Source organism: Elgaria multicarinata, chromosome 9 (genome assembly GCF_023053635.1).
Source record: "Elgaria multicarinata webbii isolate HBS135686 ecotype San Diego chromosome 9, rElgMul1.1.pri, whole genome shotgun sequence".
Taxonomy (NCBI): Eukaryota; Metazoa; Chordata; class Lepidosauria; order Squamata; family Anguidae; genus Elgaria; species Elgaria multicarinata.
In genome coordinates this window covers 79899596-79918888 of record NC_086179.1, presented here as the reverse complement: position 1 = coordinate 79918888, position 19293 = coordinate 79899596, and the positions used below count along the sequence as shown (strand labels likewise).

General features: G+C 41.3%; 1 protein-coding gene across 3 annotated transcripts in view; it reads right to left on the bottom strand.

Annotated features, from left to right (window-relative positions):
- ATXN7L1 (ataxin 7 like 1) overlaps positions 1-16656 on the bottom strand; it is a 75842-nt gene extending 59186 nt beyond the window's left edge. For 2 of the 3 annotated variants that reach the window (XM_063134160.1, XM_063134162.1), the window contains exons 1-2: positions 16453-16644; positions 15683-15751 (exon numbers count right to left, since the gene is read on the bottom strand). In XM_063134160.1, coding sequence (XP_062990230.1) covers positions 15683-15751; positions 16453-16567 — 184 coding nt within the window. In that variant the 5' untranslated portion in view covers positions 16568-16644. Of the gene's footprint in view, positions 1-15682; positions 15752-16452 lie in introns of all 3 variants that reach the window. The other variant, XM_063134165.1, reaches the window with a different exon arrangement.
- Between the last annotated feature and the right edge of the window lie 2637 nt (positions 16657-19293).

Below are 19293 nucleotides of genomic sequence, written 5' to 3'. Positions count from 1 at the left end.
TTCTGATTAGTTTCTGGACCCAATTCAAGGTGCTGGAGCTTTCCAATAAAGCCCTATTTGGCTTAGGACCAGGCTATCTAAAAGACCACTTCCCCCCACCTTCTCACACACTAAATAGGGATTTCTTGTAGTACAGACACCACCTCTGTTATGATAAAAAGTAGGTTGTGAGAGTGGGGTGGGATGGGGAAGAGGCTGATTGAGAAAACTGAGCACTGGAGAAAACAATATGTTCTTTTCATCATTTAATATACAGGCTTTAGCCTTTTTTCATTTCAGCTGCATGTTCCCCAGGAATTATACAACGTTGCAAAACACTCTAGCAAAGATATCTTGTTTCCATTAGATGCAGCATTTCTTCATATTTTTCTGCTTATGTTCCGTTCTTTTTTTCAATCAGTTTGGAATTATTTCTGCAAACAGGTTCATTTGATATATCTAATACACACATCCATGTGCAACCATTGCTTTCAACTTTTCAGTTTCAATCTTCTTTATTGTATTTAAAATTAACTCCCTAAGATAAATGTCATATCTTTCAGAGTTTGCAAGTGGAGTGGGTCTAGCATCCATTAAGCAGACACTTACCAGGAGAAAAAACACCATACAAGAACATAACATATAGTTGGTACCTCTGGGTTGTACTCAATGTTAGTATAACTTAAGTCCCATTCAGTTCAATGCGTCAACTCCACATAGGACACAACCCTATGTATCCTCTGCTACATAATAGCTAAAGAGATCTCTTAAAGTGTGTCTTACCCATGCAAGTTCGAAAGTACTACTACAGCCATCACAAACCCAAGAAACAAAATGTGCGCACTTCCAGTGCCTACACCTGGAAGGTACAACGGCTGCCCAAGGTCATCCTGCTCAGTCCCTATCCACCACCCACATTGTAATCCCAGAAATGACATGAAAGTTGGCTTATACTGGAGAGAGGAGCCATTTGCCCTGGCTCAGAAAACAATGTAGTTCTCTTTCCCAGGAAACTAAAATGTCCTGGTTATAGTTTAATAGGGAAGCAGGATATGCATATAGTGAAATAAACTGCTTCCCCCACAAAACAAGAAAAAATATTATTCTCTGTATCATAACAAATACAAAACTAGGGACAACTAGGTTGTCTGTCTACTGTAACATGTTCTATGTGGTTCTGTCTCTGAAAACTGTCGGGCAGCTGAGCTAGTGTAGAATCTGGCAGCTTATTTGTTAACAGGTACTGGCTGTAGAGAATAGAGTAGACCTGAGGTGGTCAATCAGCATACTGGTTACTAGTGGCCAGATGCAAGGGACTTGTTAGGACATGTTACACTTTGAAGTCCTAAACCAGCCTTTCCCAACCTGGTACCCTTCATATGTTTTGGACTACAACTCCCATCAGCCCCAGCCAGCATGGCCAAGATCAGGAGTGCTAGGAATTGTAGTCCATAACGTCTGGAAAGTACCAGGTTGGGCAAGGCAAGCCTGAGGCCAGCATGTCTACAGAAATATCTCAGCCCATTTGAACGGCCAGTTCTGTTCAACCTACCAGGCAAGTGTAAAAAAACTAGCGGCATCCAAAGCAGGACACTGACAGAAGTGGCAGCACAACTCAGGAAGCAGTTTCCCCAAAGACAGCTATTAATAATTCATATAAATAAATAGGTTACTTCCAAAGTATTGCCTTCTCCAGCCTATTATTATGTACCCCATTAATGTTACTTTTAATATCTGTAACACAAATAAATAGCTCCTTAAATTGCTTATCGGGGGGGGGGGAATCTAAAGATATAACTAGAATGCTATCAATCACATCAGAAGAGCAAAACAAAAGACCAATATTTAATATAATTTTCAGAGAATTTCCCCCCAAATTTCTTTAAATGTTTCACTCCTATGAATTAGCTATCATAAAGCAGGGGCTACTCTTCCGCCATCTCCCTCCCTATCAAATTCAGAAACCCGCAGCAAACTCTGTTTAATAGAAGAGTCTCTTACTAAGATGCAAAATGGCAGAGACCAGAGTAAGACACTTCTTTCTAACCTCATGGTCAATTCTTTCTTCACAGCAGTAGTAAGAAGCAATGCTTCCCTGGGGCACTCATCTTTTTGTACCACCAAGGTCTGCTTTATACTGTTCCGCCAAACAAAGAAAGAACTGTTAACCCATTATATCCGGACAATCCTACTGCAACTCAGCTGACAAGTTTGCCTCATGAGGAATGTTGATTGTGTGGGAAAGACAGCATTCATATATCATTCCCCCACTAGGATCACTATGAAGAAAAAAAGTCGTTATTATGAAGTTGAATTTCATATCTAGCATCTTTTTATAGTTTCAGTTCAGAAACAATAATTTCAGCTGTTTCAAGGTTTAAATGAACACTTCTCACAATTCTCATAAAGAAGGAAAATATGAGCTGAAGAACATGTCAGGGTGTTCAGGAACAACAGCACCTGCGCGGTATGGCAATAATAATCCCAAGCAAGTGCCCAGACTGACTGATAAATTTAGGTTTGTGGAACACAAAATGGGATCCCTCAGTCCCCTCCAAAGCTAATGAACAAATTAAGAGCGACAGTGAAGATCTACATAATCCCTAGAACTAAAATTAAGTTGATTGTTTTACAACTGATTTATTTTATGTTTGTAAAGAAGTGTACAGTCTGACACTGCAATTCTATGCATATCTACTCAGAAGGAAATCTGAAGTCCCACTACTCCTACATGAGTGTGTATAGTATTGCAGCCTTAACTGTGTTTTGCCTTCACAATTACCCTTAATGGTAGGTGACTATGGGCCAAACCAGATGAGCACCTGATTGTTAAACACATGCTTTGCCGGTTTGAATATAAGACAGGATGGGAAGCAAGTTTAATATTAAACTTTTAATATTAAAAAGAGTGGGGAGGGGGTAGAAAGAAAACCTTGCCTTATCTTTATGTGCTCCGCTGCTTGAAGTTGTTTCCCCCCTGCCCAGCTCCAATATCAGCAATGAACCGGCAAGAAGGAAACATCTTCAAGCAGCACATCATGGGCAGAAAAGGCAGGAAGGGTTTTGATCCCATGCCTCCCTTGCTCCTTTTGGTATTAAAAGTTGACCACCACTGTGCTTTGCAGCCAAACTGGTGATCATGTGTTTAATAAAACACACAAAGGGTCTGGTTTGGCCCTGTTTCCTCCATGTTACAGATTTGGAAGGAACAAAATGTAAATATTAAGTCTAAAGAATTAATAGTATTCATGTTGATGGCTGCTCGAAGGGTAATTGCCAGAAACTGGAAAACTGAGAAATTGTTAACTTTAGAATTTTGGTATACAGAATTGTGGCAAATAGCTATGGCAGAAAAGTTGACACATCAACTCAAAATAGCTAAAGGCGAAGCTAAGACTCCTTATTTTTATAGTATATGGCATGACTTTATATTCTTTACAAGTCAAGGGCATATGCAGCAGAACTTGTCACAGCCCTTTTTGAAACTATGGAATTATAAACTAATTATATTGTACAGCTATAAAAAATTACATAAACTCCAATTAAGTAATAGATTCTACTGCTAACTACTCCTGTAAAGAAATGGATAAAATATGCTAAATGTACTACCTTCTGCCAGTAGTCAACAACGAAAATTCTTTGTTTGTATGTTTTTGTTTGTCTATGTATTTTGAAAATTAATAATAATAATACTAATAAAAAAAAAACAGATGGGAGACCTGAGTGAGTTGCCAAGGCCTCCTAGTGAATCCAAGGCAAAGATGGGACTTGAACCTGAACAATCCCACGAGATCCATGCCTACCTGACCTTTACTCATTAACACATTCACTCATATCATTTTTGAGAACTGCCCAGAGAGCTCCGGCTATTGGGCGGTATAGAAATGTAATAAATAAATAAATAAATAAATAAATAAAATATCAACATTACATATTTAGCTCATGTTGTTTGACAAACACAGATGTATTTCTGAACCTTCTGCCTTAAACAACAATTTGGAAATGAAACAAAGACTTAGCTGTGTGGGCTACAGTCTCCCATGCAATCACAGTTGTAGCAACTTAAGATAATCTTGTTTTAAAGTAGGGCTAATTATGGCTGCTTTTCAAGATATAGAGTCCACGTTAAGGCTGCAAGAAAAAACAACAACATTCCGACGTGGCAGTGAGTTTGCCACACTGATAGCCTCCTACAACATGTTGTATGTCCATTGCTTCTGCAAACTGCTGCTGGGAATGTTTGGTGACAACATGAAAACAAATAATGATGTGAGAGTTGGTTTACGTAACAGCCATACCGCGAAAAGTGAGTTTTAAGTGCTTCCGATATAGAAAAAAGTATTTTTTCCCTGTGGTTGCAAAAAGAACGCTAACATGTGCCAAGGCCAGTTTGCCAGTTTTGCACTACAGCTAAGGTGGTTCCATACCAGCTTAACTTATGATGACAAGATCCCTAAACAGCTGTAAATATGTCCAAGCACACACAAAAATATCCCCAGGTGCAATTATAAGTGTAGAATCTGCCAAACTATCCTATTCTGGGTCAGCCATGCAATTTTTCAGTTAGTCTGCCATTCTGCAGGGAGCCAATGCAAACCCCATCCTTTGTCCCTTGTTGCCTGTATGCCTGGAACTGCCTCCTAGAATACCTCCATGAGAACTCCTGCCTTACTTCCTTCAAATCCTTCTCAAAACTCACTTTTCCCATGAAGTCTTTGAAACAACTTCCTAGTTCCACAAAATCCTACTGTAATTAAGCTGAAACATGTATATCTAAAGTTCATTGCATGTTTTTCCTGTGTTTACCCCTAGCTCCATTTCCTGCTCCCTCCTCTGTTTCCCTTGTGTCGGTTTCCCAATTGTAAGCCCTTTGGGTTAGGGAGCTTTGTAAAGGACTATACAGAAATAATAGTATACCTAGTTGCCTAGACTGGCAAAATAAGCTAAGCTGCTAGATCCAGAACAAGCTGCAAGTACATATAAGGCTTCATGGTCACCATATCACAGCAATCTATGCTAAAAGTAGCCAAGCACAAATATGGGTGAAGGAAAAGTTCATGCCAAGCCGATATCCAAGATACTGTATAAAAGGGATGATCAAAGTTGAATTTGTTATCAGTTCTCTAACTCCATCAGTAGTCTTTCACCATGCAACACACCAAGATGGGAAAGGATATGCGCCTATCATCTGTTCTCACCTACACAACAGTACTTCCCTCTCCTACAAGCTGAGTTAGTACAATACAATGTAAGTCAATGTATCCACATAGGGATATAATTATGTCATTCTTCAAAAGTAGGCGCAACACTGACAAATTTTAAAGGCAAGAAATACATAGTTTCGTATCATCAGCATTTTTAGCCATGACATCACCTGTTGTATACTTTGAACAACATGAGTAAGAATGAATAATCTCAAGGGATACCACACGCTAAATATCTCAACGTTAACACTGGAGCTTCAAAACTTGAGGTTTTATCGAGCACCTTGCAAGGCAGACTACATAGTTGGTGCACTTTGTAGAGCCAGGGATAGCTTGACTTAAACCACAGATTGAAAGCAGTCTCCAGTACATCAGTGGAAGCACACAGCCACCAAAGCTAAAATCACATTGGCAACTGCACTGAATTTTGCTGTAAGATTCAGCATGTTCACAATGGACAGTTACCTTCAACTTGGGATCAGCAGCAAGTCATTCCTCACCCCATGCAGACTACTACCCCACAGGAAGGATAGATTTAGCCAATAATAATAATAATAATAATAATAATAATAATAATAATAATCTTTATTTGTTACCCGCCTCTCCCTCCAGATCAAGGTGGGGTACAACATAAATGCAAATGCCATAAAACACATATAGTTAAATCATTTTAAATTAATACATTATTAAAAGCAGCACATTATTAAAAGGCATCTTAAAATTCAAATGGGTAGGTCTGCCAGAAGAGATCAGTCTTTATACCTTTCTTAAAATCCGGAAGACTGTTAAGTTGACGAATCTCTCCCGGCAGGTCATTCCAAAATCTGGGAGTGGCAGAGAAAAAGGTCCCCTGGGTAATAGTTGTCAGCCTGGTTTTTGTTGACTGTAGTAAATTCTTCCCAGAGGACCTGAGTGTGCAGGGTGGATTGTACGGGAGAAGGTGATCCCACAGGTAGCCTGGACCCAAATCATGTAGGGCTTTAAAGGTGATAACCAACACTTTATACTTTGCCTGGAAACTAATTGGCAACCAGTGAAGAGATTCTAAAACTGGTGTAATGTGGTCACCCCTAGGTGTACCGGTGACCAGCCTGGCTGCCATATTTTGAACTAGTTGAAGTTTCCAGACTAGGCACAAAGGTAGCCCTATGTAGAGTGCATTGCAGAAGTCTGGTATCCAAGACTCTATTGAATACCAGACACCTCTGCAGTTGTACCACAATGTTTTGCTCTTTTCACTTCTCTTATCAAAGCAGGAAAGATAACACCGTGCAACAACTAGAAAACATCACAGTGTCATGAAGTGGCTTTTTGAGAAGGGGCAGAAACATTTGCCAGACTTTCTCAGTCTTTGTTGTCCCTCCCATTCTTGTCCTGCCCTCTCCTGCTATTTTACAGGAGGCCTAGCCCCACCACCTCACTGCAGCTAGCACACCCGGAGCTTACACACTGGAGCCAACAATGAAGTTCTTGGGCTGCTCCTTCTCTGCATGCACTAGCAAGTTGCTCTTTTTAAACCAAGTTGTACTTAATCCAGCTGGGAATGAAAGAATTTAAATACACAAACAGTGCTGCTCAGAATTCTTTTAAAAACTGCACAGATACTCACAGTCTGGCCACTCTACTATGGCTTTCATAAATTGATATGATACCAGTAGTACATCCTTTATTTTCCTTGGACGATACAAATGCAGCAGACACAATCCAACAACTCCTTAATTTATCAGGTCTAAGGTAAAGGTTCTTCCTCAGACTACAGCCATTCAAGATGACTTTTACAAACACAAGAAAGTATTTTCAAAGAACAACTGTGGTTATACATTTTGATCTTCTACATATGTAAACAGTGATGTATTACTTTTGAAACTAGGCCTAGAGAAGCTTTCATGTCAAACAGCAAACACTCCACTGAGTGTAAGAACTGCAATAAAAGCCGACAGTCAAATTAAAATTGTGGGACTAATGTGCCACTTGTATCATGTAAATTTATATTTAGATTCATTTGTGAATCAGAGTGGTCCCTTGCCCTCTTTCTACAAATTACAGAAGAGAATAATCCAGAAAAAAATTCTGCTGAATATTGCTCAGGATAATTCAGAAGTGCAGATGTTGCAAAGTCTGATAAACTAAAGACAATCAGAAATAATAAATCCTACTAGTACCCCCAGTTGTGTGTAAAGTGTACCCATAAACAGCAACCTTCTGTAATTAAGAGGGGGGTTAAAATGCTTCATATGAATTGTGTTACTGTATCACTATCATATGGTTCCAATCTCCAAGAGGTTAAGAATGATTTCATATAATGGATATTCATTTTCACAGTAATAGACTCACAAAGAGCAATTTTTTATACTTTTAAAGGCTAGTGTTTAGCCATGCAGAAAAGAATATTACATAGAGAGTGACTATTATTTTAAAATGCCCCAGTATCATGTAATAACGGCCACCCCAATGCAAACCATGCTAAAGCGAACACACTCTCTGGCCTAATTCTCACAAAAGGCAAATGAAGAAACAGACCTTTTCTGGGCCATACCATTTCAAAATACAGGCGGAGGCTTACATGACTTCAGTGCTCTTCCATACGAAAAGAGTCTCTTCACAACACAAAAAACTAACATAACAGGGAGAAGAATTCTAGCCTAGCATTATTCTAAACACTATGAGTTGTTGTTTTTTTATATGCAGGGACTTTTAATTTTGGTATGGAGTATGGACTTTGCAGTATGAAGTGGCACAGTCCAGAAACAGACTTATCACCTCATCCGCTATTTGGGATATGGCATGATAAAATACTTACCACCTACCACCCAACTTGGCTTCCCATAAGTAGGGCTAAGAAATAGATAACTGATAACTTAACCTATACATTTCTTCCTACTATTTGAGCATAGTTAAACATTGATAAATATTTCAGTTGGCTAAGAAACACTACTATCAAATGTGTAATCCTAAACACATTTACTCAGAAGTAAAGCAAACTGAGACTGTGTTCGGACAACATGATAACCAATGGTGGGTTAAACAGTCAATGGTTGGTTACTGTGTCTACTTTTTCACACAATGGTTGGTTATTCGGCCAAAATAACCAACGCAAACAGCCAACACTGTGCAGAGTGGATTATTTGAACAACTCATGGTTATCATTACATGTGTCAGGCACCATTGACTATTTCATCTCACACAGTTGGTTATTTTTGGTGACTACATAGTCCCCTGGCAAGAGTGACTAAAACAGCAATTGCTGCTCTGGTCCAGCCAGCAGAACTCGCAATGGCTGATGGGATACTAGCAGGAGGACTTGGGGGGAGAGGGGAGGATGTGTCAGTAAAACACACTGTTGAATAATAATCAACTTGACACTGACCTTAATCCACACCAAGGTTGATTATAATCATGTTGTGTGGGGAGTACCCCCTTGATAATCAACCATGGAGTTGACTTTTAACCCACTATTGTGTTGTCCAAATGTAGCCATAGTGTACCTGTGGTCAGAACAGAGGGTTTGAGAGGGGAGACAGAGATTGTTCTGATTTCCTACAATTTTTCTACAAAAGTATCTCATACCTCTAGTCTGGACATTTCCTTCCCAGCCCTCTTCCCTATTAAGGCTCCAAGTGTGTCTGCACACATCAGTCTAGTTTACCAATGTAGATAATTATAGTAGTCACACAAACACTAAATATGAAATTCCAGACATTACCTTCAGAAGAGTACAGCATGCTGAACTAATTGTTTAGTAACTGATAGTTCAGTGTGTGGCAGTAGAATACATTCTATTTTAAAGCTAAGGCAACAAGTTCTTCCATCATGCTTTATAGACTACCACTGAATCCAATTTCCATCTATAAAATCTACAAACCTACATGTAAAACAACGATGAACCACAAAACTTAAATCTGTAATAACTTTTGTTTTTGTAAGAAAAAACCGTCACATTTAAAAGCAGTGGAATTTTCCCACTATAAGACAGAGGCCAACTTTTGACTTAAATTGTCTTACCAGAAACTTCCAAAGTGTCTTTATAATTTCGTATTTTGCAATTTCACTCAAGAAACTCAGTAACTTCATTGTATAATTAAGATGAAATATTTTTCCTTTAAAAAAAAAAAGAGCAAGCCCTACAAATGCATGTTGACTGGGCCTAAACAAACACCTATTATGGTGGTTAGTTGTGGTAAGATAGTCAGGTACCTTTTCCGGCTTACTTATCAGATAAGCAAACTGGCTCTTCTAGCATGTAAATGTTCACACTTGTTTTTTTCATCAGTGTTTATGTAAATGTACGGATTGTAATCCTGCAGCTAATTAATATATGTTAAATTCCACTGATCTGAGATGTGGAAATACTAATATACATACAATGCCTATCAAATCTTAGTAGATTACTTCCCAGGGAACCCTTAATTCCAAAATGACATATTACTTTATCACTAGATACTCACATGCCCTGCTGCCTTATTAACGGTTTACCCAATTCTGTAAAAGACAGATGATGAGCGGTGCAAGAAAAACGATAACCGCTCTACTACTCCTGACATTTTACTGATATATCACAAAAGTAAGTTTTTCTCACTCTTCATCTGACACTATATTCCAAATGAGTATGCATACCTTCTTTACAATTCAGGTGTGCTCAGAGACCTGGTTGACTTGTAATGACAAACCAGACTACAGGCTGAGTATAGGTTGTTGTTGAATTGCAGGTTGTTGAATCATGGGTTGTTATTGTGTGCAAATCCTGCACTATGGTTTAATTGTTAACCATAAACAACCCAGAGTTCACAATTCAACAACAAACCATGGGTTTTCCTCCTAGGTTGTTCATGGTTAACAATCCATAGTTAAACCATAGTGCAGGTTTGCACATGATGACAATCCACGATTCAACAACAATCCATACTCAACTCATACTTTGGGTTGTTAATATATGTACACCAGGCCAATAAGACAAGTTGCAGAGATAATCTCCCATGTACTACCAGCCACTGCCCTGAAACTTTAGGAATTTTAAAAAGAGAATCTACTTATTTAATTCACCATATATCTCTATATGATACAATTTTACTTTTCCAAACATACATTTCAAGTCTGCCAAACATGCTACACATTCTTCAGCTGGAAAAAAGATGGATTATCCTGTAGAAGTGGCCACAGGAGAGTTAAGATTAGCCTAGCTGTTTATGTGCGAGTCTAATTTGTTTTCCTCAAAGTTAACAATGTAAGACAGAAGTGCCTCTATAATGCTCAACATATCCTAGATAGTTCTTTGCTCTTTGGGATGTTGCAGAGCTGCCATTTTGAACATAAGAACATTCCCTGACAAGCGCTAGGATTCATCCCATTGTTGAATGGAAATTTCAACCACAGCTCTAGGAAACAGTATCTATCTTACTCAATTTTCTCACTCTGCTACACCTATCCCAAGTGGATCCAAACCCAACACAATGCTTGAATTGTTACTCACTCAAGTTTTATGAGTAGCAACAGAGCAGTGTAAAGTTCAACTCCCAGAATTGAACTGAACAATGGCCATGTTGGCTTGGGCTGATGGAAGTTGAAGTCCATAAAATCTGGAGGTCACTAAGCTGGGGAATTTATTTACACTGCATATTTGTCTGTAGTAAGGGGTCAGCTTGATCTTATGAGATCTAGGTCTCCCAATAAATCATAAGCAACATGCTAGAAATGTATATTAGAAATGTATATTAGAAGCTTCCCTCTAACACAGATTTGAACCACTTTCTTCTTTCTCAAGATGTTTTTATAAGGATCAATCAAGCCCTTCCAGCCTTGAGGAAATCAGCAGGGGAGGCCTATTTGACTCACCCACTCACAGCATCAAAGCTGAGAAGCTAGTTTCTGTCACTCCGAACAGAGAAATTCAGTAACAATATAAACGCCAAGTTAAACAATTTCTCCAGCAAAGTGCTAGAAATACAAAAAATGCACAACCCCCAACATTAATGTTAAGTAATGCACCACAACCCGGTTCTATGCGATGAACAGAAGTATAAAAGAATACAAATTTCCCCCACGTTAAATACGCTTCACTGCAAAGAGACAAACTGGATCACATAAATGAAAAGGTATTCAATTATTCATTCATAATAAAATCCCGACTGTTACATACACACAAATGCATGCGCGCACACAAACCCCTCTGTTACACCATTTACACAATGCAACTACTGCGGCAAACAGCATGTTATAAAAGCTGGTTCACACAAACTAATGAAGAATAAAGACTAAGAGAATGAACAGGAAGAAGCCCCCCCCTCCCCTAAAACTCACAAAGTAATCTTAAAGAAGTCATTATCTTTCACTTTCAGCTCAATACAATTCAATGTGAGACTACTGGCCTACCTTACAAGGTTGTAACGATTACTAAGATAACAAACGCAAAGCACTTTGAATATTTTAAAGGTCTACCTAAATGCTAAATATTATTATCTGCACTGGCTACTGTTTGCAAATAACTGCTCATGCAATTATTGATGCATCAGAAGCAGTACTTGCAGAAGATCATAGTAGAGCCTGCCCATGACCACATGTGCTAGAAATAGGCAATTACTTTAGAATGAAGTAGCTACTGCAATTTTTCATGAGTGGCTCCTCAAACATGATGCTGTTCATGCAAGTAGACCACTTATATGCATAGTTATTTGCACGTATCAAACAGCTTAGATAATGTATGAACTGGTTTTCAATAACTATTTCATTTGAAGACAGCACAAACAACACTTTCTGCACATCAAATCCTACATCAATGCAACGTAAGCCCAAAGCTTTCTCTAGATGAGTTCCATGTCTTCCAAAACATGACAGAGCTCTGTATTCTTCTATATCACGTGAGCGGAGACTTTGAAGATGATAAATGGTTTAACGAACTGTATTTTAGTTATATAAAGCCTGATATGACATGATTCAAGTCAGAGTATCTCTTTACTAGAATTCTTTGGTGTAGCAGCACCATAGAAACCAGCATTTTAAAGTCCATTTACACCAGCTTGTGCTTGGTCTCTAGAATACACTTTAAACCATGTCGTATAGGCCCTACACATTTGCTATCAAACCAAACTTCTGAACCCCAGAACTGACAGGCACTGCCTCCTTAGGTGTGTGTGCAATATCAGCACACAAACGGAAGGAAATTGGAAATACCTTCTAGCTAATACTATAATCTTATGTTTACTCGCAAGTAATCATGCTGTGTTCAATAAGGCTTACTCTCTCAAGTAAGTGTACATAGGATTATACCCTAAGAAAATAAGCAAGTCCATGGTTCAAATCAAGCCAGTATTAATATCTATATATTTCTAATATGTGGATGTTAATAATAAGAGCCTATTTTACGGATCACCAAGGATGGATCTGAAGTACTCTAAACTCTCAAATATCACTTTATATATGTCTAGCATTGTAATTAGCTCCAGATGCCAAAAGGATAGCATCTGCTGCCATTCTGGGATATTGGTACGTGACCCCACAGATTGATATTACAATGAGATGAGCTAAGCATAGTTGTCCTCCCACACTTGTAGTTGTTCTAAAAGTGCCTATACCAGGAGTGGGCAACTTGCCGTCCTCCAGATTTCAGGTCTACAACTCCCATCATCCTTCACCACCAGCTATATTCGCTAAGGCTGATAGGAGTTGTGGCCTTCCAGATGTTTGGGCCTACAAGTTGCCCACCCTTGGTCTAGACATTCTTATATTACTCTTATGTTGCTGACACACTAATGTTAGAACTTAAAGAGTACAAATAGAAGTTCTCAATCTGAATGCGTCACTTATCAAATAGATTATTTTACATGGTTCTTCCGCAACCAAATGAAAATAGCTAATATTTATAATCTAACTGTACTTTCATGGAAGCCATTCAAGAGTTTAATTTCAAGGCATGTTACATTAACAGGTAAAACACTTAGGCTGGGATGCATCAACAGCTATGACAAAGTAATATCAGAAAACATGACACTACACCACTATGTCACACAGGATATGGGTTGCATCCAATGTTAGGTATAGGATTGCACTGCTATCCTATACCTAACATTGAATAGGACTTAAGTTAGACTAACATTGGTTACAATCCATTGGATACAACCCTAAGTATTTAAGATTGGTTGACAAAGTTTGTTGATGGATTTGGATGTTTGTTTGTTTTTCACCACAAACACTTTTTTCCCTTGCAGCTTTTCAGAGTACTAATCAACAGCTATCAAATTTAGCTAATAAACTTTTTTTTAAACTACCATCCATCGCAAAACACTGAAAACAACAGACTAGAAGTTAAAGCAAATTATTGGGGCACGAGGGAGGAAAGCAAAAACATTTCCAATTCAAACCCCACCCCCCAAAAAACGCTAAACACAAAATTATTTGTGTATTAAAATTAAAAGTAAATTTTGCACGTATTCATTTCACAGGAAATTATCACTAAAGGTTTACTAATTATACTGTCTTTTAAACCAGGTTTCCTCCTCCCAAAGAGACAACTGTGCAGGGCTAGCCTGACTGCGCAATAAATGGCATATGCAGTTAGGAATGGCCTGTGTCACATTCCCATTTGTTTGCCCCCCTAGTCCATTCACCCCATTTCCATTTGCAACTTTTCTGAAATCCAAATTAAAATCTGAAGGTAAATACAGTATTTTCAGTATTATGAGCTAGTCCAAGGGCTGCCTTTAAGGATTTCAAGCCATACACAGGTAATAGTTGCTTCAAGCAGCAAAAAGGTCTGGTGAAACAAGCGTGACCAAATTCAAAATGAGCCTGCAAATGCCCCTAGGAGAGAGAGGATATTAGTGCCACCCATATAGAGAAGAGTTTCCCCCCTCTTTTTTACCTGAGAGAGACAGCACATCGTCACATTCCATCACTCCTAGGTGCATCTGCGCATTCTACTTGCTTGGAGTGACTATTACTTATTTTTTTAAAAAAATTAAAGACTTCAAACTTTTCAAGACAGCCCTTGGACTACCTTGGAACACTGCTTAAATGTTCTCTGACTAGACTAGAAGTGAGAAATCCAAAATCCAACTATTTTTTGATTCACACATTAGCCTGGGAGGTGTAGTTCATTCCAAAGATGAAGCGAACAAATTCCTTGAGCATCCTTATGTGCAGTGCAATCCTATACATTTTTACTCAAAAAAACCATTGAATTCAATGGGGTTTACTCTCAGGTACAAGCACACAGATTTACAACCCTAGTCTATAATTCTATGGACACTGAACTCAATGGGACTTACTTCTGAGCAAATATGCTTAGGACTCTGCTGATAGATGCCAGTTTAAGAACTGTCATGATATCCTGTCCTATCCCACCAAAAGGAAGCCATTGAACAAAACCCTTGTGAACTAGAAACCAGCAGTGGGTGTGGCTTCACTGTCTCTGTGCCATTTGACATGACAGAATGAGCTCCTCCCCCTTAGCTTTGGGATGCACATGCCTGACCTGGATGAGCTATTGCCTCAGCGCATTGGTTAACAAGATCAAAGCCATTAGCTTGACCTGGACAGCTTCAGTAACATGGTATCTCTTTTTTCCTATAACACACACATTTGTTCGTTTCAGTAGTTCTAAGAATATGTCAAACCCTTGCTCATGCTAACATAAATTCACACAGCTTCTTCAACATACATAAAATATGACAAATGCTAGCTGATAGTCTACAAATCATATTACAAAACAAATCTGTCAATGTGAACTGCCTGCAGTTATAAGTTACATTCTTTATCAAATGTATGGGCTTGTTTGCCAACACTAGTCACTTGTAATCTGTACACACGCTCACAAACATGGTGGCATACTAATAATTCTTTGAATTACAATTGTTATATGGTCTTATGAAAGCATCCAAGATGCTCAGGTTTATCTTGAGCTATTGCACAAGATTTAACCCATAAATACTCTCTATGCACCTTCCTGCAACAACAACTCTTTCATCACTATAAAAAACAAAGTAAAAAAAATGCAGTTTGAGCAAACAACTGGTTATTCTGACAGATCTATTTTCAGCAAGCCTAAAAGCAAACTGTAACTAGACCATTGAGATTGTTGATTCAACTGTTGCATTACTAGATGCAGAGGGCTTTTTTATCATGAATATCTCAGAACCAGGTGAACAGAGGTAAGTGTGAATTTACTTCTACATTTTAACCCAGCATTTTTCCAAATGATAGTGAGATGCTTGAACAAAAAAAGACCATTCCTGACGGCTATGACAAATTTTGATTTAAGATTACTTTTTGATCCTTGCAGGTTAAGAGAGCCAACCAAATATATTCATATTTGGAGCCAAGTCAACACAGCAGCAGTTACTTGTGGGCGCTTAGGCCCAGCAATCCTTATGCATGGCTCTATCCAACCCAACAATCCACATGGGCTGTTAAGCTCCAGCCATGCTTGCCAAAAGAAAGCTTTAAAAGCAGAACCACAGAGAGAAAAAGAGAGATGCCCAAGTCGGTGTTGTCAGCCCCCTGCCCCTTACCTTCTTTATTAAGCCTCATCACCTCCCTGTTTTTTCCACCCTCTTTTCCAGACTCTTCTAGCTCTACACCTGCAGAAGAGAAGCAAAGTCAGAGAAAGCCAAGGCAGAGGTTGCATGTGCATGGCTGTACTGATGAAAACATGAAGAGAGTTAAAGAGAGGGTTTCCGTTAGCCAGCAGCAGCAAAAAACAAAATGCAACCATCGCTGCATCTGCCACGGAACAGCATCCCCAGACAGACTTCCCCCAGGCAACAGCATCCTTCGTGCCTCCCCATCCCACACCCAGCCCTCATGCAACAGCATCCTCTCCTGGCCCTAGTCCAATTTATGAAATGCCATGTCTCATTCTCCATCCGTCCGTCCCCCCACCCCAATAGCATGGCATCCTCCTGCCCCTCCCCCGAGCCCCCCTGACAGCCAGTCAGCCTCTTTCTCCCCTCATGCAGCTTGCCCAGCCAGAGGTGCCTAGAACTGTTGCAAGCAACCCCAGTCGGACACGGCTCAACCCGTGGAGGGAGATGGGTAGGTCGGGGGTGAGTGGGGGTTGTCTCCATGCAAGTGGGCGACGAGAGAGGGAGCAAATCCCAGTGCAATGAGGCGGGGGGGGGAGGCAGGGCATGCAAGCTGCCTCCCTCCCTCTCTCTCCCTCTCCCTCTCGCTTGCTCTCTCGCTCCCACCCGCCCCCTTCAGATGCATCGCATGTGCGTGTCTAGGGAGAGAGGAGCAGCGTCCCCCTTGGCCGGTCCTTGTGTCTGGCGGGTGCCCTTACTGTGCAGGGGGGCGGCGCAGTGCGTGTGCGGAAGGGCGGCCTCCCGGACCCAGGCGGCCCAGGGCTGGCCCAGGAACGCCTCGGGACTGGGCACGGGCCGCTCCAGGGCCGCCATGGCGCCGCCGCCGCCGCCGCCGCCGCTCCTCCTCCTGCTGCTGCTGTTCTCCTCCTCCTCCTCCTTCGCCGTCTTCTCCTCCTTGGCTCTCCTGTTCTCGCCGCCGCCGCCGCCGCCGCTCCTCTTGCCTTCTTGCTGCTTTTCCCGTTTCCTTCGGCACCAACGAGCGAGGAGCCAGCGAGCGAGACACGGGATTCGAGAACGCCGCACGTCATCCTCGGGACGTTCCGCCGCCCACACGGGGGTAGTGTCAGCCCCTACTACTCCCTATCAGCTCGGGCTCCCCGGCTCCTGATGCGCAGGCGCGCTGTGGAGAGGCGAAGCCGGTGCCCTTAAACATGCGCTTCCCTTAAGAAGGGAAGGGGACCGCGGGGAGGGACGGAGGGAATTGAACACAGCTGGGGAGACGAAGAGGCGGTGATGACAAGAAAAGAGGGGAGTGGGGAGGCTCGTGCTGTGGCACGCGCCGCCAGCCAGGTGAGAAGAAGGCACGAGAGGACGCGCTGGCGAGGACCCGCCTCCCCTCCGCCCGCCACCTCAGGTGGCTCGTGGCGCTCTGCTTGGAGACAAAGCTGATGACAGGCGGACTCGGAGGCGCAGAGCCTGCATTGCTCCAATGACTGTTTTGCGCGCGCGCAGCGTTCTGCAGGATGGAGCTCCTTGCTTTGCCTCAGCTTCTGGCCCCTAGAAATAACACGCGCCTACACTGTGGCGCGCGCGCGCGCACACTCACTTTCTCTCTCACACACACACGCTCACTGGTGTCCGTGTATAACAGGTAACACTTATAGAAAAAAAAGAGACGCGAACCATAACCCATTTCACTTCGCGCCTTCTAGGTGGGGGAAAAGCAAGGAGACACCTGTTAAAACAGAGCGCAAGGCGTTGGAGGGAGAGGTTGGCGGAGGAAAGTTTGCCTCAGGTATTGTGTCATCCCACGTTGCAAATCACTGCAGTTGGAGGGAGCTCTGGGGTGTGTACAAAATGGAGCAGTCTGAAGGATGGATGGTCCTCGTTTCAAAATAGTGCTGCTCCAAAAAGGGGCTACATCTGGAGGGTGACAGGCGGGGTGGAGCAAGGCTGATTTAGGCAGTTCTGCTTTGGAATATTCCCACTGTACACAAGGCTGCTAGGATGGGGGGGGGGGTGCAAATGGGGCAAAAATTGCTGCAGCCCCCCTGCCTCAGTTAATGGTGGCCTCTGCCCCCACCCTGTCACGCATCCATGTCTTTATAGGAGGCAGCAGGAAGGAAGGGTCCTGATCCTAACATCACACTTGCCCCAAGATCCATAAACCCACTGGTTGGCCCTGCTGGTACGTTTTCTAAGTGTGAAAATGTTGACCAGGTAAAAAGGCAAAGTGGTTATTGTTCCATTTATAGAGCACATCCATCAACATAGCTTTTGTTTCTTTAAAAACATGTTTAAAGTACAGCTTTATTCTTTTATTCGATTTGTCTACCACTCTGGAAAAATTCTTGAATGGGGAGCAGTATATAAATATTCTAAATAAAATAAAAATACCTGACAGGTAACATGAAGAGAAAAACAGGCCCCTGTTGCCAATAGGAGCTTCCAGTCTAGATTTGGAGATGAAGAGTGACAATGGAGAGAGGGCAGAAGAAGAGTGAAAAAGAGTCAGCAGGGGTAACAGGATTTTGTGAAAACATTTCAGCAAAATGCAACTCACAGTGGGGCAGGGGGGAGGGAAGTAGACATTTGATGGCTAGGGTGTTACATTTTGTACTGCCCTCAAAAATCTCATCTAAATTGAGAGTTGGCGTTTCACGTCATCTCATCTGGTCCAAATGCTGCTTTGTTCCTCCCTTTCATTACTGCCACAGTGTTGGTCCAAAATATTACATGGATTTTGGGGTGGTGCACAAAATTGTGTTACATTCCAATGCTCTTCCTTTAACAGCCCATCTATGTGCCTAGCAGCACCAGCTTTATAACATTTTCACCTGAAGCAAAACACACAGACACACTCTGAGGTCATCCGAGGGTCTGCTCCTGCTGTTTCCGCATAGATCCTTCCTCCGATTGGAGTCCACCACCTTCAACATGGTGGTTCCCCTCCTGTGGAATTCCCTGCCTCTGGAGGTCAGGCAGGTGCCAACTTTGTACTCCTTTCGGCGCCTCCTGAAAACATCATTTTTCCAGGAAGCCTTTCTTTAATGTCCAGCCATGAGTCACTGTATTTGCTTCTTTTAAAATCTGTTTTTAGTGTTTTATTCTGTTTTTTATTTTCATTTTATCTTGTACATCGCTCCGAAATTTTCAATGGGAAGCGGTATATAAATATTGTAAAATAATACAAATGATAAAAATAAAATATAGAAGCTTGTTTTAAAATGAGACACAGAGCTCCATCACACCTACTCCCCCCCCCCCTGTATGCATCCATGATTTCCAACTCCATTTCATTAACATGTCAAGCACTAGTCACTTTCACCTTCTTTACTTTTTCACCTGCACCGGCTTCCACTTCCAGGTATCACCACCCCAGCCTGCCCCTTCTTCCCCCTCCAGTTCATTGCTTCTTGTGATTGATGGACATTCTGATGGGCATGGGTGCCTTCCCCCTCCCTCACTCTGGTTTTGTTGTCTAAAGTTTAGCAATTTAGCATTTAATCGGCTGGGCATCTCATACAGCGGGCAAAAACAACAACAACAAAAGGGGAAGTTGAAACGGGTGGATGATAGATAAATGAGAGTGGAGTTGG